This window comes from Hydra vulgaris, chromosome 14, assembly GCF_038396675.1.
Source record: "Hydra vulgaris chromosome 14, alternate assembly HydraT2T_AEP".
Lineage (NCBI taxonomy): Eukaryota > Metazoa > Cnidaria > Hydrozoa > Anthoathecata > Hydridae > Hydra > Hydra vulgaris.
In genome coordinates, this window is record NC_088933.1 from 17,057,501 (window position 1) to 17,080,000 (window position 22,500).

The 22,500-nt window shown below is 25.8% G+C and overlaps 1 protein-coding gene across 2 annotated transcripts in view; it reads right to left on the reverse strand.

Annotated features, from left to right (window-relative positions):
- The window catches only part of LOC100213652 (ran-binding protein 3), a 68,334-nt gene that overhangs the window by 26,153 nt on the left and 19,681 nt on the right, over positions 1-22,500 (reverse strand). Inside the window, exons 2-7 of one of the 2 annotated variants that reach the window (XM_065818163.1) lie at positions 19,379-19,427; positions 18,911-18,961; positions 17,354-17,440; positions 9,987-10,073; positions 3,158-3,193; positions 2,126-2,163 (exon numbers count right to left, since the gene is read on the reverse strand). In XM_065818163.1, coding sequence (XP_065674235.1) covers positions 2,126-2,163; positions 3,158-3,193; positions 9,987-10,073; positions 17,354-17,440; positions 18,911-18,961; positions 19,379-19,427 — 348 coding nt within the window. The remainder of the gene's footprint in view (positions 1-2,125; positions 2,164-3,157; positions 3,194-9,986; positions 10,074-17,353; positions 17,441-18,910; positions 18,962-19,378; positions 19,428-22,500) is intronic. The other variant, XM_065818164.1, reaches the window with a different exon arrangement.

Below are 22,500 nucleotides of genomic sequence, written 5' to 3' on the forward strand. Positions count from 1 at the left end.
CAATCATCGTGATAATCTTACATTTAAGGTAACTCTATTTGCTGATGACACAACTTTAAGGTGACTATTTGCTGATGACACAATTATAAGCTCTAATCTTTACAAAAAATCGTCACTCTTTGATAGCCTAGATCAGGCAAACTCATGAATCTGATCTTTTGTTTGTGACAGCTTAAGCTCGCAGTAGCCTGCAAATTTGAATTAGTTTGCTAATAATTATTAGATTTTCTCAGATCATTTTTCACCTCTCATTAACCTTTATGCTCCAAAAGTATGCCTTTAGCCATTCTCACTAGATCCCTGATTTTACACCATTAAGAAATGGTTCCTCATGTGAAAGTAAATAAACTTGATGTGTTTAAAACTCTATAGATATGTCTTTTCATATACTCCTTGTCAATAAAGATATTTGTTTGTTTTAAATTTATGCAAACTCTAGCAAAAACTATTAGCGTTTTATTTTCAAAATTTGAAAAAAATTAAAGTGATACTTAAAAATATTATTATTAATATATTTAAATAAACTTATGGGGTACAAAAAATATTAACCTTACTATTAGTTATATTTTTTCCTGTTTATTTTCTCATGCATGTCTATTTATTGAAAAAAAAAAGGCTGTACAAATGGTCGAACCTACCTGTATAAATGTCCAGTGTAGTGTCAACCTTTATGAATTGTGTAAGTATACACCTTTCAGAAAAACTTTACTTTAGGATTTAGACATAGGATAACAGAAAAAATACATTTTTTTAAAGAAACCTAAAACTTTAGCTAAAAAATGCTGCATGCTGAGTCTGAAGGTTAAAACCATATATATATACAATCTATTGCAAAGTTACTATCTACTAAAGTTGCCTCTCCTTTGTGCTCAATATTTTTTTACTTTTGATTCCATTTTTTACCTCTATAAATCCCTTATTAGTCTGTTTATGAAATACTGTTGTCATTTTTTGGCTCGTTCATCTAATGATGCTCTTTCTCTTTTAGATGTCCAAAAACGAATGTAATTATAGTTGGACCTGCTATAGTTGCTAAGCTTTTATCTGCCTTTCAGTCAACTTTTTCTGCAACTACTCCTTCATGCTTAAAAACATTTACTGGTTAAGTTTTCTGTGGACTGTTTTCTTGCATTTTCAATTTTTTTTATCTTTTTAACTATTCTTATTCTTTTTAACTCCTAACTTAAGTAGTGTTTACTTACAGCTTTGTTGGCAGTGAACTTGTTAAGCAAAAGGTATTTAAAATTTTTGTTTTAAGCACTAGCAGTTAGCACAAAAGCAATTTTTTTTATTATGTGATTAAAATTGATACAAAATCACATTGAATCACACATGATTTTTTTGATAAAAATTGGCTCACAATAAATCATAAGAAGGCTAATCGAAAGTGCAAAAAACAACATCACGATTACCTAAATATAGCATTTTTAACAAATCACCTTCGATACCTTATCTAACAACCACTATCAAAATTTACCAAATTATTGCATTACGGTAACGTCAGTGCTTTTTTGGTTCATTTAAAACAAGATAGACTCAGCCATCATCAACCTTCACTAATTACTATTTTCCATAAACACTTTTAAGAACTATATATTTCAAAAAGATTTCTGAGAAGAGTAAATAATAAAAAAATTATCAAACTTTTACAACTACATCGTCCAAAGTCCTGTTAATCTACCTTAGGTTTCTATTAATCTACCTTAAGTTTCTGTATGCCAAGTTTTGTATAAGTTTAACACAATTCACTATAGTTATAATTTTTGTGCAAGCTTAACACAATTCACCAAAATTTTTTACAAATACAACCTGAACCTTTTTTATAACAAAATAAAATAAATCGAAAGATTTTAGTGGTAAATAGAAAAAAAGGTGCAGCCCTAGAAGTTTTATTATTTACTATATATGCTATGTACAAAAATAACATTAAAAAAAACAAAACTTTTATAAACATGACTTAAATAAACAAAATTAAAAAATTATAAATGTATAAAAATAAAATAAAAAGGCATAAATAGTAATCAAAATATAAAAAAAAAGCAACAAAAATAACAATTACAGAAAAAAAAACTTTTTAAAAATGAACATTAAAAGCTTTTATTCTTATACAATATCTTAAACTCACTTTTGTTTTTTTGTTTCCCTCCTCAAACTGGTCAGTCTCTGTGCATAAAAAGAAAAATTAAGAACAAATTAAAAATCGCCATTTTATATTTTATCTTTTACATAGAGAAAATTGGACATGATTTATAAGTTTACTAAAATGTATTTAATTTAAATGAGGCGTTAATATATAGGAAGCGATACAAGTATGATCAATAATATGGAACACCACAAAATTAGTACCAAAATTTTGACACATTGTATTTCTCTGATGTTTTGGTACAATGTTCTGATGTTTTGGTAAATCTATCGAATTCAATTTTTCTTTGAACTTCAATTCTTGAAATAAAAATATAAGATTGTTAGTAAGTGATTTCATAGTAAATAAAAATAGGTGAATTTATTTTTGGTATCAAGACATCGCCCTCTCCAGTAACCACTGAAAGTATCAAACTTAACAAAGCGCTGGTATCATCACATTTACTAACAAAATTAATATTGAATATAAACATGTTGCGATTAGATGCTTAAAAGGTGGAATAAAGACTTAATGCTAAAAATGGTATCAACATCAACCCAGATAAAACGTACGTTTTATCTGGGTTGATGTTGTTTGGGAATTGACTCTTAAAAGTAACATATGATTCTAGACATGTTAAAACAGCCTTAAAACTTAAATCAGTCCACAAAAGAATTAACAACAATATAAAAATGATTATCAATAATAAAATTAACACAGCAAAACACCTTAATAATTTTAGTTGTTTTATACAATTATTTAGTTTAGTCCTTATGTTTATATTTTCTCACCACATATTAAACTAATCTAACTCTATTTCAAAATGTCATCACTTGTTACATACATATAAATATATATATATATATATATATATATATATATATATATATATATATATATATATATATATATATATATATAAACATATAAAAGAGCTAAAAATGACAAAAATAAAACTAAAGTAGCAGGTAAAAATAACAGCAACAAATATAAATAGCAATTAAAATAAAAGAAACAAAAGCAAATAAATTAAACCTTGGTTATCATCACAAATTGCCCTTTTCCGATTTTCTAAAAATAAAAAAATATTCAGAAAGAAATAAAAATACATAAAGTATATACAATATATAAAATTAGGGTTGATATAATATTAAAAACAAAGAACACTTTGTTTTTAATCCTTTTTATCAAGGTTTTTGCTATAGAATTTAATGGCTCAATGTAAAGGAGTCAAACATAAAGTGTACAATAAATTTTTTCATTTGAGAAATGTTTGCAGAGAACCACAAGCTTCAATACCCCACTATCAATAAAATTATTTTAACAACTTAATGAATAGTATAACATTACAAAAAATATTTTGCACATAAAAATTGTATGTTTTATTAGTTTTTTTTAATGTTACTTTAAAAGTTAAAGCAGATTTTATAAATGGGAAAAGAAAATTTACATTACCATTATAGATGAAATTATTACTTCATTATGATTAAAAGAAAATTTACATTACCGTTATAGATGAAATTATTACTTCATGATTAAAGATAAAATTATAGAAACAAAGAACAAGTACAAAAAGAATGACACAAAATGTATGACAAAAGAATGTAACAAAAAGAAAAGAACACTGACTATATAAACATGATGTTTATTTATAAATTTATTTATAAACATCTATACTAAATATATATATATGGCCCAATAAATAAACACCTATATGAATGGCCAACAAAATAAACACCTATTTGTATGGCCTACTGCAGAAACCAGACATCCAAAAACCAAATTTTTTAGGAGAGACAAAAAGCAATCTTTCTCAATAAAATTATAAAAATTTTTTCTATGTTAAATAAATGTTGGTATGTTTTTTTTTTTTTAAATTCATGTTTATTTTTTTCAGTTTTTTTAATTTTTATTTATTTAAATTTTTATTTATTTTTTAAACTTATGTTTAGAGTTAAAATGATTTCAAAATGATTTTTTTTAACTTTATGGAAATATTAATAAATCATTATGTAACAGGCCATAATGAATTTCTTCATGATTATTGTCAAAGTTGACAACATAAATCATCCCAGAACTTCCACTTATTGTACAGAATGTGTTTAATTTTTTTAAGTCCACCATTTTTATCAATTTAAAGGTCTCTTTTTTAAGTGTTCTCTACATGGAGTTTCATAGGCTTTTTATAATATTTCGATGACTAAGAACGGAAATCTAAAAAGTTTTCACTTTTCATTTTTACAACAGTACATATTTTTTAAAGCATTAACAATTCCTTCAATTACTCTATCAAGAGTAATGTACTTTTGTACTTTTGTAAGAATGTACTTTTCTACTTTACAGAGTTTTCTTTTAATTAAACAAAGACTTTTTTGAAACACTTCGTTTCTGTTAATACCATAATAAAATGAAAGAGTATTGTTCTTATTTTGACCAGAACAATAAACAAATTATCCAGATTATCTCCAGAAATGTGGAGATTTTCAATTTCACTTTTAATTACATATTCAATATAGTAATCAATGTGCAGACATCATTACAACCTTTCCCACTATTTTCTTTATAGCAGACAAAAGCTGTCATTTTGTTAGTTAAAAATCATGTATTGCGAAATCATTGACTGTTAGCTGCCAAAAGTAATAAATATCTTGGAGTGGTAAAGAAACATTAGTATAACAGTAGGTATGCCAACGGTTTTTTGATCATCCATCATCACAAATTTGAGATTTTATTATCTGAAAATTTTTTGCTTTCTTTTTAGTGTGAGACACTTTAGTTGAAATCAGTATGTTTTGTAAGTTTAGAGTGTATACTTTCAGGTATTGTATTACCATACCAACCTTTTTTCTTTTTTTGGGAAATTTGTTTTGTTGTAATAGATCTGACAGCCTTTCTAGTCGATTTTTTGAGTAGTTGTAGGTTTAGATAAAAAAATAAATTTAGATTTGAATAAGAAAACATGCTGGTCCTAAGTTCTATAGTACTATAATAATAGCTTACCCACAATTAGTTGATTGAAGTTGTTTTGCTTTAGTTGTCGTTGCAGTCCAGTTAACGTGTTCATCAACTTTAACTTTTTCCTTTTTAATGATGTTCCTTTTATAACCACTTTTGTATTCAAAACACTTTTCTTCCTTTTATAACTTTGATTAAAAACAACCTCACAATCATCATCATAATTCACTCATAAAAAGCTCAACTGCATAAAAATATATTTTTTGAATGAAGAGCAAAGCACAAAAAAAAACAGCACAAAGAAGAAACATCAGCCACTCAAAGCATAGTTAACTGCAAAAAAAAAGACTTGTCTTGGACATGTCTGTCATTCATCTGCTTTCTGCAGTTAATGCAAAATTGAACCTGGCTTTACTCCTATACTATTAATGGCAAATGTTCGAATTTTGCAGATGTGACAAAAGCATGAGATCGAAAAATATTTAAAATGACTGCTTTTTTTACAAATTTCTTTAATTTTTATTTAAAGTTAAGAAATTGAAGTATAAAAATACTTTTAGTTTCAAAATTTTTCTATATTCCTAAAAATAATTGTACATTACTGGTGAAGATACCTATTAATTTCAGCACAACTGTTATTGTGATTTCCTTGCATTGGTTGACCATGCCTTTAGCAATTCTCATACTGAATTAATAGTCTTGTCTGTTTTATGCAAACATTCTTTGCCGATACCCCAATATTTTCTGATGGGCAATTATAACCTTTATCAATTTATACCACTCCAAAGATTTTTTAGCGTGGTTGCAAAAGGCTAAGTTACACCAAAATAAACAAGGTCTAGAGTGAGATCAAATGAGTGCTAAAAGTCGCTTTTGAAGGCACATTTAATATAAATTTCTTATCTCAAAGTTGATGATGTCACAAAAACTCTTTTTTCCTTAACAACAAATTGCTTGCCATAAGAGCAATTTTTTACCATATTTGTTCACAAGTTTGTATTTATACTTGTTGCTTACACTGTCATGAACAATTGAAATATAATATTTGTCACCAAAAAGTTGACTAAAGACACATGTGACTTTAGTCAACTTAGTGACATTTATATAAATCTTGTTGTCCATCAAAATGCAGCCATTCAATTTTGTCAAAACTTGGGTGTAAAGTTTTCATGCTCACTGTTTTGGCAGTGGAATTTTGTTTGTCAGATTGATTTGGGTATCTAACTGCTCAGAAAGACTTGTAATTGTAGTATTTCTTTACTTTTCTTACTAAAAAATTTGAAACTTTATACTTTTTAGCTTTTTCTCTGTTAGACAAGCCTGGATTTCTTTCAAAAAAACAACAAATCTTATTTACAACTGATTTATTGTTGAAAATTTTTTTTTCTTCCTTCAGCTTATTTGATGGATAAAGTCCTCTTATATTGTTTAATAATCCTTCCATCATCCAATCCAATCCATCATCCAATCCAATCCAATCCATCATCCAATCCAATCCATCATCCAATTCAATCCATCATCTAATCCAATCCATCATCCAATCTAATCCATCCATCAGTAGATATAGAAATTCTAGTAACTTTTGAGACTGATTTGTATTTTCCATGATGGATTTTTTTTTCATGAATTTGCAAGATTTTTTTTGGATTTTCAAATTGCTTTGTTGAAATTTCAATAAATTTGAATTTATTTCTTTATGTTAACTCCTGTAATTACTTTTTGTAACTTTTTGTAACAAACTTGATTGAATTTTTTTTTTTTTAATTGTGTAATTTAATTTGAAATTGGTTCTCATTGTTTTGATTCATGCTTTTTATCTCTAGTTTCCAAATATATGACAAAAAGTGGCAGATGTTCAAATTTTGAAATAAAAGACATGAATATGCCTCAAGTTGCTTCAAGAAAAATGCAGTAGTGATGTAGTGGTACAGTGCTCACTTCATAAGCGAGAGGTTCCAAGTTCTATCCCCATTATGCCCCTGGTAGTACCACACTCAACTTGTTTCTCTGCACAGCAGCCTTGTTCATCAAGGTTTATGTTTTGGAGTTATAGAGTTGAGAGAGGGTTATAACCACAATTAAGTAGTCTCCTCATCTGTAGTGGCCTTCTCGGCCTTAGGAGTGTGAATTTACATTTTAAAAAAAATGAAGTTGTTTGGGTATTAGGTTGATAACTTTTACCTTTTTTCTCAAAAATCACCTCCTATAGCACGAATGGATAAACTTTTGCCTATAAATGACTAAAATGCCCATTATTCTAATGACATTTTGAAAAGGTCACACACAAACTAATTTGAAATGTAATATAGGCCATTTTAGCGTAATATATATTTGTTTCAGCAATATATATATAATAAAAATCATTAAACCATTTTGTATAATAATTTATACATTACTATAGAGACAGGCTCGTACTGTGGGGGAGTCCTTGTGTGCGATAGACCCCCTTTTTGTACCAAGTGGTCTTTGTTTCACACAAATTTTGTTATAAAAATCAATCAAAATATTTATTTTTTACTCTAGAGGCTCTTACTGTAGAGTTGTAAAATTTTATTTATCTGTTTTGCAATGTGGTATAAACTGATGTATAAGTGAGGTGTTCAAAGCAGATAGTTAAGCTTAAATTATTTTTGTGTCAACACTATTATTGCCTAATTAAAAGAGATCTTGTATTATTTAGTGAACTATATTGATATTTGTTCTTTATATACAAACATATAACTGTGCATATAATAATTTATTAGTGTCTTACTTTTTTTCTTTTTTATATATTTTAAATTGCTTGTTTTTAAATAAAATATATGAAACTCAGTAACAGTTTCTTTAATTTGTTTGTGTTTAATTTTTACATTTAGGCCTTTTCTTTTTTAATTGCTGAGTAGAATATAACCAAGAAGAACAAGGAAACTTGATCAAAGAATCCAGTTTCAAGCACCATCAAGAAGAGGCAAAGTAATAGTTTAAGAGGCATCCTTGAGTGAAAGGAGTCACATGCCCCAGAAAAACCAAGTCAATGGACGCTTCAAATTTCTTGAATCCACCACGAGAGAGAATCAGTGTAAGTGTTGTTGAGCTTTAAGCCCTATAGAATAAAAATTTGAACTTTCACACATGTATCTGATCAAGTCATTTGTGCAAAATTTGCAAAACTTTTGAAAGACTATGAGCACTGCAGAAAGAAATAAAATTTCAACGCAACAAATAGACTGTTTGATATCACTAAAGTTAAAGGCGAATGGTTGTGCATAGGGGACGAGAACCTGTGTAAACTGCAAATTGAGAGTAAAGCCCAGGTTGGTTATTCCACTGGCAAACCTGCTAGTTCCAAAACCATCCACCCATCCAAGTGAAAGAAAGTTATCAAAGTGACATAGTCTACAGGTACCAGCTCAGCGCCACCTGATTGATCTGAAAAGTAGCATGGACTCTGATTCACCTGGGAAAGCTCAAACAATCGCAGGACTTAACAATGTTAGAGGAATTCAACCTGTGGGGATCAATAGTGATGATTGTTGCCGACAAAACAAGTGTGAATACCAGCAAGGAGACAGACATTGTTGTTCAGTTGCACCAAATGTGCTGGATCACATTCTTCACATTGTCATGGACAATGAGCTCAATGGATTGACTAAATCACCAAACATTGAGTACTTCTTTGTGAAGGATTTGATGAGCAATTATGATAAATTAAAATCAGTCATTAGCAATGATAAAAATGAGATTAAGGAAACAGGCGGCTAGATTGATGACAAGGTTTCTATACCATCTCACTCATTTCTTCTGTCATCACACTGAGATGCCCTTTGTAAAGTTTCAACAGATCCCAAACACCAGCAATGCTTGCTGGAACACTCAAACCATTCTAGCCTTTCTTGCGTTTATTCTGATCCCTGAAACCCATAACAGGCTGCGTAAAATCTGTTCATTCATTTCCTACTCTTGGGCCGACCATTGGTTTTGCAGTCAAACTCTGCAATGAAGATTAGCTATCGATTCGATGAACTATCTGCAGTGCTGAATAAATATCCAAAAGGTCTCGAATCTTGCAAAACCACTGGAAAACATATGAATCTCCTATCAACATCCCCCGAAGCAACTAGTGCTGTGAGTGTGCAATCAAAGTTTTGGAAGACCTGTAAGACTCCTGCCGCAACAAGGACAACCTCCCACTAAGATTCATCCTGTCTAATAATTGACTATCCTAAATAATTGACTTCCTTGTGTGTTTGATAGCCCTATAAAATGTTGCATATATGTGACTCCGAAGCTCGCGTTCAATTTTGAACTGCTTAAATTGGACTAATATTTAAAATTAGGCAAAAAAGATAATAAATAAAAAATTTTATAACATTTTTTTATCAACTTTTTTATAAACTTTTTATCACCTTGAAAGTAAGATTTTATTTAATCTTTTGTAAAAGCTCATCAAATTATGATGCAGGGAAACAAGGTTGTAAAAAAGTCATCACTCTATTGGACATATCTGGTTTCTGCAGCCTGCCATTTGTATTTGTATTAACAAACAGTTATTTATCACTACTGTTACTATTTGCTACTAAAACATATTTGATTAGATTAAATAGGTTGGAGTTAAAAATAAAAACTAGCTAAAAATAGAAAAAAATCCTATAATACTGTGTTTTGGAAAAATTGGAAAAAATAAAAAATAGTAAAATTGGTAGTAAAATCAGGTAGTAAAATTGCAAAAGAGCTCCTTTGTTAGCATTACTTTTTAAAAAGGGACAATTCCCTATATTTTAATTCCTGTAATAAGATATAAAGACAAAAGAATTTGCATTCTAGAGCTTTTACAAATAAAAGGAGAGTTTACTTTAAAATAAAATAAATTAAAAAATACTCTTATGAATCTCTTTAATTTAATATTTTAAAAAGATAAAATTATGTTTACCAGCTTTTGGTGTCAAAACAATATTCTCAGCAGCTGTAGATAATGCAGAGGGTCTTAAAGTAAATCCTTTAGATGGACTTTCTTTTTCTATGAATAATAATTATTTGAAACATAAAGATGTTTTATTGAATATTATATATTCCTTTACTTAAATATTCATTCTAGGTTAATATATAAGTAAATAGGGCAGGTTTTGGCTAATAAAAACAACTTGCCTACACCTGCCACCCTCCTTTTTTAAATAATATTTATTATTACACAAATAAAATAATAAGAATTAACAAAAATGTTAGAAAATTTAATAAAAAAAGATTTAATTTAACTTTTGGTGAATGAATAAGAAACTTTTAATAAAAGTTATTTTATAGGTTTTTATTTTAGTTTTATAGGTTTTTATAAATCTATATATGTCAATACTTTTTCAAGTTATTAGAAAACCTATACATTTTAACATTGTATGCATGTATATATGTATGTATGCAGCGTGGAAAATAAGAAATCGAAGGAAAACAGCCAATTTGACTGGCTAATGCATGAAATTGACAGTCAATTGTTTTTTTGGACAGCCAAAACTTTTAGTTTTTTCTTTGAATAGATAAGTATCAGCTTTGTATAAACAAGTATCAGCTTGGAAAACAAGTATGAGCTTTGGAAAACAAGTATCAGCTTTGGAAACAAACAAGTATCAGCTTTGGAAAACAAGTATCAGCTTTGGAAACAAACAAGTATCAGCTTTGTAAAACAAACTATCAGCTATGGAAACAAAAAAACTATTAGCTTCAGAAAAACAAGTATCAGCTCTGGAAAAAGCAATCAAAGCTAAAGATGACCAACTGAAAAAACAATCATTAACATAAAAAAAAAACTAATAAAAAAATTGAAAAATAATAATTAGAATTAAAGACTTTTAACTGACGTGTTGTGTTCATATTAAAGAGAATGATAAAAAATGTTCGGATTAAAATTTTTTTGATTAAAACAAAAGAATGCACACCAAGAAAAACTTTTTTATTTTACGAGAAGATGAGCTTCAACTAAAAAAAGTTTTTCTTGGTGTGCATTTTTTTGTTTTAATCAAAAAAATTTTAATCCAAACATTTTTTATCATTCTCTTTGATATGAACACAACATGTCTTGGAGGTTTGGGATCCATTTAAGAAAAAAACAATAAATCAACTAAAGGTGATTAATATAGTAGCCGAAGAATCAAAAAAATGAGAAATGAGGTGGGAAAATGTTTTTTGGTATAACAGCTAACTATAAATAAAACTAAAAGTAATATATTTGATAAGAATAAAAATAAATATAATACATTTGATGAGATTAAAAACAATTATTATTTTCAAAAAAATTTGAAAACGGTTTAAAAAGATGTTTGTGTTTGTCTGTCTTTGTGAAAAAATCTTTTTTACAAAGACAGAGTTGGTAAATGAAGAGGGAAGTATGCATATAAGTCAAAAAAAAAAGAAACTCTATGAGATTTAATGACTTGGAACTTATTGTTTTTAAGCCAGGAGCCCCAAAGCCCTTGCCACCATTATATCTAAGAACTCCAGGTTCAAATTGATTACTCCTCTAACCTAAAAGTCTTAATTTTTTAGTAGTTCATAAGCTTTTTTGTATTTTTAGAGCTCCTGGATACCAAAAACTAGGAAAAAGTACTCTTTTTGTGACTTTCAAATCTGGAGTACTTTTTGGGACTCTGCATTCTTGATTTAAATAAAACAGAACCAGTTAAAAGATATTTAACTTTGTACATTAATATCAATTAGAATTTTACTGATAGCGACAGTTTCCCTCTCAATTTTTGAATTCCATTTCAGGGAATTTAAAAATTTAGATGCAAACACAGATTACTAATAGAATAATCAGAAAAGTAAGAAAAATAAAAACAAACAATGAGAAAAACAAAAATAAATAATGAGTAAATAAAAATAAACAATGAGAAAAATAAAAATAAACAATCAGAAAAATAAAAATCAATTTCTTACAATGAGAAAAATAAAAATAAATTTCTTATGAGGTTTGTCTAGAAGACCTTAGTTTGGAAAAATTAGGTAAGATTAGGACAGCCATAATACTGGTTTTTCAGTTATTTTATCTAACACTTCAAGAGGTTTGTGCGACATGATTTACCACCAATATGGAGGCGAATAGAAAGTAGTTTGAGATTACTAAGGTGCTAAGTCATTCTCTCACTAATCACTCCCTGGCTTGTAATAAGGAATGAGATTACATATAAGTCATGTATGAGTATACATGACTTGTAGCAAGGTGTGAGATAAGTAATTAGTCTTTTTCTCACTAATCACTTCATTGAATTGCAATTGAAGTCAATGTGGTTATGAGCAGTAGTTAATTGCTTTGAGTTTACATCATTTTTTGAAGATGGGTGAGATATTAACATCTTTCCAGAGCAAGGGAACAATACCTATTTTAAAAGATTTGATATATATATATATATATATATATATATATATATATATATATATATATATATATATATATATATATATATATATACAGGGCTTGAAATAAGCGCCAGACATCGGACATTGTCCAGCACTTGTCCAGTAAAAAATGACATCTAATGGTCATTTTGTCCAACATATTTTATGTACATTTATTTTCTAATCATTTTAGTTGTTGCAAAAGTTATTAATAAATTCATTATTGTATATAAACTTTACTTTTTGAACTTTTTATTTTTTATACAAAACAAAATTTAAGTTGAACACACGGCTACGTTAATAAAATACGTCATTTTTTTGAGTTGATGCATCTTTTAAAGGACATCAAAGCATTACATTTTTTTGAATAAAGTAGCCCGGTCTTTATCATTTATATCAAAACGTTGCAATTAGTTATTAATTTAAATAGTCTAGTATTTATTTTATTTTTGTACGATGGTTTTTATAAATTTCAAATAAATATTTTAGCTTATAAAACCACTTTTAAATTCATTTTATAAAAATTTTAACATAATAGTTATTTTAATAGTTTAATAGTTATGCATATAGCAGTACTTTTTATTACACTATTAAATTTGAGTTGTTACATAAAGCTTGTTTTTGCGCTAAAAATAATCGCTTTTATAAAATTAATCTTAGAAATAGTTTAAAAAGATTTATAAAAAAAATACTTATTTATATAAATGTAATTAAGTATAATATTCTTTGATAATTTAAATAAAATGGGTTTATTGTAAACATATAATTTGTTACTTTGTTTAATAAAGTAAATAAGTAAACTTAATAATTTATGTATTTAATATATTTACAGAGTAATTTATGTATTTAATAATTTTGTATTTTTATTATACATTTTTATTACATATTTAATTATGTATTTTATTATTACATAGTTTATGTATTTAATTTATTTACGTAATAATTTATGTATTATATATTTTACAAAGCACTTCTATAGTTTACAAAGCATTTTTTTTAAATGTACTATAAATATATTTTCCTTTTATAATTTTAGTTTTTTGAGCTTAGATTTTTTCTTTTTTTTAAGATTTTCTTTTTGTTAGATAATTTATCTTACAAATTTTATTTTTATTTTCAGTGCATTTTAATTGTCCGATAAAAAAAAGTTTGTTATTTCGAGCCCTATATATATATATATATATATATATATATATATATATATATATATATATATATATATATATATATATATATATATATATATATATATATATATATATATATATATATATATATATATATGTATATAGATCTATAGTTTGTTGTCTTTGGGAAGAGCGGAAGGAAAAAAGTGATTCTTACGCCAACACATACGTCACTTTTAATTACTTTTGACTTTCGTCCAACATTTGTGTGTTGGACAAAAGTTAAAACCATTAATTTAATTACAAATAAATTGTTTTTTAAAAAAACCACAAAAACGCAAATTTAATTGACCAGAATGTTTTAAAAACATTCTGAATGTTTTTAACAATATAAACAATATTTTTATTTTTATTTTTTATTTTTTTAATAAAATGTTTTTATTTTTATTTTTTTTTACTGTAAATCATGCGCAGAGTGTTGCTACATCGACTATCTTATAGCCTGACTTGCAAGGGAGTGCTGCTACATCGACTGACAAATAGCCTGACTCGCAAGGGAGTGTTGCTACATCGACTGACAAATAGCCTGACCCGCAAGGGAGTGCTGCTACAACTACTATCTTTTAGCCTGACCCGCAAGGGAGTGTTGCTACATCGACTGAGGGTTTGGTTGGGGCAGGCAGTCTATCAATTAATAAAAAAAAATAATTCCGGTCTTGCATTTTAATTTTTACTTTTTGTCAACAAAATATGGAAAAAACTTTCGGACAACATCTACGGGTTGTATATATATATATATATATATATATATATATATATATATATATATATATATATATATATATATATATATATATATATATATATATATACATATATATATATATATATATATATATATATATATATATATATATATATATATATATATATATATATATATACATATAAATTAGTAAAAAACACTTATCTAACTTTTATCTTCTACTTTAAGTTTCACCATTGCTGGATCATTAGGAAGAGTACTCTTCCTGATGATTCAGCAATGGTGAAACTTAAAGTAGAAGATAAAAGTTAGATAAGTGTTTTTTACTAATTTATTATTGCTCTGTTCTTTAAGAACATTGAGCACTCTATTTGTAAAATACACTAACATAATTTATTTATATATATATATATATATATATATATATATATATATATATATATATATACAGAGCCAGCTTGTGTAACATATTTTATGTGTGCGAGAATAAATTAGGCATCTTTTAGATTTAAATTCCAAGCGAGCTAGCTCGCGAAAAATGTATTTTTTTTTAAACCATAAAACAATATTTACTACAAATAAAATAACTTTCTTAAAAATTTTATTGATTTTAAACATATTTTTAGTTATAAAACAGAACATGTCTAACTTTAGATTTTGCAAAATTTAATCTTAAAGTATCGATATCTACAGATTCAGCAATGATGTTTTCAATGGAAATTATTAATAAACCATTTAAACATTCCTGGCCCATTGTTGATTGTAAATAGTTTTTAATTAATTTGGAAAAACTACGTTCCCCTGTACTCATTGTTACCGGTAGTGTTAACAATATTCGTAGGGAATTACAAATATTAGGAAACAGTTCTTCAAGCTGACTATTATAGATCCATTTAAGCAAAGATTCCGGTGATTTTTTCCCATCTAATTTCCGCGATAACAAATTAAGTTCCAGAAACAAATCTTCTAAATACACATCTTTTGATTTACCATAAGTCAATACTTTTTCCAGTAATCTGCATTTATTAATTATGTCTTCTCATATTTTATCAATATCTTTGATACCATACAAAAACTCGAATGGTTCTATTATACTTGAAAAGCTTTCAAATTATTCATTTATCGATTCTTTAGCTATTTTAAAGAGAACATCAAAAAACTGCTTTTTGAATTTTTGGTCTGGTTGTATATCACCATCTTCTTCAAAAGGTTCATCATCAAAAAACCTTTTTCTTTTTATTGCTCTTTCATGTGATATAGAACTGAATTCGTCAGTCAAATTTGCATCATTAGCAAGAATTTTGGCTTTTGAAATGTATATTTTATAAGAATCTTCAGTGTGTTTAGTAACAAAAAAATTGGAAGTTTTCTTTAATGCATTTGCAGCAGTCTTCACGTATGCAGTTTGAGATTGTAATAGTTTGCTAGTACAATTAATTTCAGTTAATACCTCGTGCTAAACCACAACACCACATATGAATTCAAAATTTTCTAGTTTTGATGCAAGTGATTCAGCAGTTAATCTATTAATAGAATCTTTTTCAATGTTAACAACTTCTTTCAATGCACAATAGATTTCTTTTGATCCAAATTTTAGAGCTCGAAGAGCATTTACATGACTTTCCCATCTGGTGGTACTTAATGACTTTACTGTTAATTTGCAACATTTTGATTCAAAAATTTGCCAACGCTTTATAGTTGCAGAAAAAATATTATACATAGCTTGAATGTATAATAAAGTCCATTGAAATGGACTTAGTACCTTTTGCATTTTTAATCATAGATCAGAATGCTGCGCCTGTGTGTTTTGCACACTTCACACACACTACGAGCTGGCTCTGAATGTATATATATATATATATATATATATATATATATATATATATATATATATATATATATATATATATATATATATATATATATATATATATATATATATATATATATATATATATATATATATATATATATATATATATATATATATATATATATATATATATATATATATAGGATAATGGGAAACTCAAGTTCTTATGACCATTTGAGAGAACAAAAAGTTGTCAACTCCAGATGATTTGTCTAAGTAGCACAGTAGAGTGGCTTCTTGAGTATTGCTAAATATTTACTGTCAACAGAAGATATAGTTTGAGTTTTTGGTTTGAACTCTGGCATTGATGTTCTATTATGGGACTGAGTAAAGACTTTATGGAATTGTTGGGTTAAACAATAAATGATATTTTTTTTTGTCTGACTTATTTTCTGTCAATATCAAATACTGTCTTGATGTCAGTTTTTATTTTTCTCTGTTTGTTAATGTACAAGATTTTAGAATTTTCTTTCTCTCTTTTTCTGACTTAAATAGGTAAAACATGTGAGGAGTATACATACATCGACTAACTTATTTAGGTAGAACATGCAAGGAGTGCCACTATATAGACTCAAGGTTATGGCTTGGGCAAGCAATCATTTTATTGAAAGAAAAATAATTTCTGGTCTTGTTTATTAATTTTTTTTTGTCAACAGATTATGGAAAAAACTTAAATCTAACCTCTATGGGTTGTAAGCATGTACGTACATACATATATATATATATATATATATATATATATATATATATATATATATATATATATATATATATATATATATATATATATATATATATATATATAACCCTCGGAATTAGGGGGTCGGCATTGTCGTACGCCAACTTAACTGCCATTCCTAAAGTGTTAGAGGTCAGCGGAAAATTGCTGACCTTGTTTCTATGTTTTATGGTAAGACCTTTGCATCAAATTATTATTGCTGACCTGATGCTGACCTCTAAAAGATTGATCTAAAAGTGTGTGTGTTTACATATATATATATATATATATATATATATATATATATATATATATATATATATATATATATATATATATATATATATATATATATATATATATATATATATATATATGTATGTATATATGAAACTTTTGAATATATAAACAAAAAAAATCAAATAAGATTTACCAGTCTTTGTGGTCAAAACAATATTTTCAGCAGCTGCAGATAAAGCAGAGGGTCTCAAGGTAAATCTATTAGGTGCATCCTTTATGACTAAACAAATGTTTAACATTTCTGTTTATAGGAAATAAAATAAAAGAATTCCTAATTTTTAATCAATTACTCAAAAAAAAAAAACATATCATTGCAAAAGAAAAATAATACATAAAAAAAACATGTGATCAAAACTTTAATTCATTAAAAAACAAAATATATAAAAAGTTTATTGAATTTTCAAATAAAGTTTTCAAATTGTGTGCCTATTATTACTTCATAAAAAAAAAGGAGAAAATTAAAACAAATTAAATGAACATGTCTTAACAGATGCTTACTAAGTTTTTACATCAACTTTAAATAAGTTTTGCTCTTTTACTTTTTAATTTAAATGTGTAAAAAGATTGAAAATCTGCACACACAAAATAACGATTTAAAATTATTAAATTTGAAATTAGCAAAAAAAATATATATATAAGTATGATATAAAATGTGCACAAAAAAAAAAAATGAATGATAGAAAATCATATAAACATAATTCTTAAAAATATTTTTTTTTTTTTTTTTAAATGAATGTGTGAAGTATCAAGAAATTAAGCGTTCTATTGTATTCCTATTATAAAAAATTATTTACTGTTAAACATTTCTGTAAGGATGTTCCAAAAAAATGGTTTCAAACATAATTGAAAATTATGAGTGTAGATTAAGTTAGAATAGCTGTAAGTTGGAAATAGAAAGTTCAGATCTAAAATATTTACTATGAAAGTTAAGACAACCTCAATCATTCACTATCTTACATTTATAAACAACTAAACATTCTCAATTACACAAAGCAGCCTAAATAAATTGTGCAATATTTTTTTGAAAATACAGAGATCTTAAATATAAAATTGAAAATGAAGGTTTCATACACTTTCACTCCAGTATCAATGGCAATAGAATTATGTAAGTTCACATTATAAAGTACCACTTTATAATGGGAATTACATAATTGAAAATTTTTTGAGCAAGTCGATAAAGAAGACAGCACTGGCAATTTGCCAGAGGCCCAATTGATTGAGGTCTTTGGTTCTTTTGGTAGCAAAAATGGCTGTAAAGCTAAACCATTCCATCGTCTTTGTTAAAAAAAAAAAATCTTTTTTTTAAGCTTGATAAAACAATATACGAAACATGTTGGAAAATAAACTTATTTTATAAAACATAATATTGTTGAAAATACAAAAAAAATAAATAGTATTTACTCAGATAAACCAGACAATTTTTCAAAACTCTTAACTGAATTAAATTTGCTTTAAAATCAAAGTGTAACTCTTTTTAAAATTGTATATAAACTTAGTGAACACCTGTTAGGACCAACACTATCGCTACCCATGGTCAAAGTTTTTGAAATTATTGTCTCTTTACATTTTTCTAAACTAAGTCTATTTATTTCTCAGTAAAAAAAAAGAAGAGAGAAGCATAACTTAAAAAAAATAATATCTGTTTTAAAAATTTAACATAGGATTACCAAAAACTACATAAATAACTTACATGAATTGAAATCTGACCCTAATTTAGAAGGTCTTAACTGAAATGGCTGTCCTAAAATTGAAATAATTTAAACTTAAAATCTACTTTTAAAATAGCTACTAAATACATCTTAAGAAACATTTAAAAAATGTTTAGGCAAATTATTGTTTTAGGTCTACAAGTTTGAGTCTTTAGGCCTGCAAATTTAACACCTTAAAAATATATTTAGATCATTAAAATGGTGACATTTTAACACTGATGCAATGGTAGAAACTGGATTTATAATTTTTCTACATAATGTTTAAATGTTTGAAACAATGTACTTTTTAACTCAATTACTTATTATGTCCCAAGGATAAATTTATTAATATATATGAATGTCTAATTATAATATATATGACTATTTTTGACTAGAATAACACAGTTTTTCTGATTTAGAAAAAAAAAAGATCGTCAATCAAAACAAAGTATTATTACAAAACAACCAACCTGCTCCAGCTACATTACAACCTGCTCCAGCATTAGATTTTTCATTTTCCTATAATTAAGTTTACAAAATGTTATTCTTATTGCTTTAAATTAAAATATATTTAATAAATAAATTTATTGAGTAAAACATAAAATATAATTGAATATATATATATATATATATATATATATATATATATATATATATATATATATATATATATATATACATATATATATATATATATATATATACATATATATATATACATATATATATATACATATATATATATATATATATATATATATATATATATATATATATATATATATATATATATATATATATATGTATATATATATATGTATATATATATATATATATATATATATATATATATATATATATATATATATATATATATAAACACACACACACACATATATACATATATGTGTATGCTGTTCATATAAGCAGTGTGACATCATACTGCAATAGCCTACTGCCTGGGGCTTCAGTACATCTTATAGTTTTCTGCCACAAGAGAGTGTTATTAAATCAACTGAGGATTTAACGGGGATTGTGAAATCCTCAGTCAAATCATCTTTTTTTTTATATATATATAAAGACATTAACTTTTTTTAACTTTTTTACCACAATAAATAACAGCAAAACAAGTTTATCTTACTGTTTAAGAAAAACAAATCTAGAAGTGTTATTTTCTAAATGTATTATATTAAATTGGTCAATTTACATCAGATCACCTGGAAAGAGAATATAGTATACAATATTTTCTTATATTGTGGAATGACTATTTTGTTTCAATTTTTTTATTTTATTACTAAATAATTAAATCTTATTTTTATTAAATTAATTTTATTATTAAATAATTAAAAAAAAAAAATTACATTTTTTATTATCATTTAACATAAATTAATTGCTTTTTTTTTTCTACATTTGTATAAATGAATTAAAATATCTTAATTTTTTTTTTTCATTATTTCTTAAAATTACAACTTTGCAAATGATTTTTAACTTTTAAAAAGTTATTAACAAACAAAAAATATTACTCATTGCAAAGAAAAAAAACTCAAGTTAATTACTTTACCAGCGCTTCTTTGTGACAAAAAAAGATTTAAGCTTCCAAGTACCATTATTTAGAAAATATATAACATTATGCTTTCACTTGCCTTAAGGCAAAAAAGCATAATGGTATAGCATGTTTACAAGGAATTTGTTTTATCGTATAAAATAGAAAAGGAGGTGAAAAATCGAGAGAAAAAAAATCAAATTTTATTTTATTTAAATAACTTTTTTATTCAAAATTCTTTTTAAATTATAAGAAAATTTCTATTTTCATTTTTTTGATATCGCACAATCTGTTAGTTATATAAAGCTGATGTGACTTTTATAAAATATTATTTTTCTAAACTACTATTTTTCGCAAAATAAACTTATAAATATAAACAAAGACATTGGAAGAGCAATATTGCTTCAAGCATAAATTCAAGCAAAAAAGTTAATAATAGAGTTATATCTATAAAAGATGTTTTTTTTTAATTATAAAAAAATAAACTCTTTATAAGATGTCGTTTAATGTTTTTTTAATAATGTTTTTTCATTTTTTTGATAAAATCAATCAAAACAGACAAACAAAAATCAAAAATAAATTATCAAAAGTGACATTAATACATTAATGACATTAATACAAAATAAACTTAACATGAACTATTTTTAGCTACTAATTTGTTTTGTTTTTGAATTTTTTTAATAATTCAGTAATTATTTTTGTTATTGTTTGTTATGACAAATTGTCTAAATAAATATTCTTGCTATTGCAAGATAAATAAAAGTTTTTTAAATATATTTCTTTTATGATTTCTTTTTTTAAGCATCTTTTTTAAACACCTTTTTTTTTACTTTTGCTGAACATTTTTAATGGAAAAGTTATAGAAAATAAAATTTTAATTGATTAAAAAAATTTTTCTTTGTTTTTGTGTAACTTATACATTTGTAAATATCAAATATCAAATTAAATAACATATCAAATATATCAAACTATATCAAATTATATCAAAAGAATATCAAATGTAATTTTTATAGAAATTTTTTTATGTAATCGTCATTCAAACTTTATAAGTGGTTATTATAACATTAATTACTCCTTTTATCTTGCCGCTTAAATGATATCTTTAGACTAGTTTAAATATTTAAAAAATGATAAAAAATGGCTGATGTGAAATGGCTTACCGCTTACATTAAATGGCTTAGCATATATGTAAATGGTGTGCCAGTTTATGCTTTAAAACAAGGTCTATATATATATATATATATATATATATATATATATATATATATATCAGGGATGCGGAGTCCTAAAAAGGACTCTGGATTTGAAAGTCACAAAAAGATTACTTTATTTTAGTTTTTGGTATCCAGGAGCTCTAAAAATATAAATAAGTTTATGAACTACTAATAGGAAAAAATTTAAGACTTTTAGGTTAGAAGAACAACAGTTTTTTAAGCCCGGAGTCCTTAGGTATAATGGCGGCAAGGACTCCGGGCTTAAAAACAATAAGTTTCAAGTTATTAAATCTCATTAATTTTTTTATTATAGCAGATAATAAGTCAACAAATATGTTTAGAGCTTCTGGACACTACAGACTTGGAAAAAGTAGAAATATAAAGCCGGAGTCCTTTTAAGGGACTCCGCATCCCTGATATATATATATATATATATATATATATATATATATATATATATATATAGGGTTCAATTTAATGGTCGGACAGTTGTCTGGCTAAAACCTCAGATTGTCCGCTCAATTTACAAAGTAATTGGACATTTTGACCGACGGGAATTTAATTCTACAAAATAATGTTTGGACAGGAACGGCGTGCAATTGAACGCTTTTACTGACCACGCGAATGATTTTTTTGTTTACAAATTGACCTTGACTGTTTTGATGATTTAATTATTTCAGAAATGCGCTGAAAAAGTAACATTAACCTAAACTTAAACTAGAAAAAAAATTTAAAAAACTAAAGGATAAGCAAAACAATTCCTTACAAAAAAGAAAATAAATTAGCTTTAAAATAAAACTAAAAAAACTCGAAGTAGAAATTACTTTTTGTTACA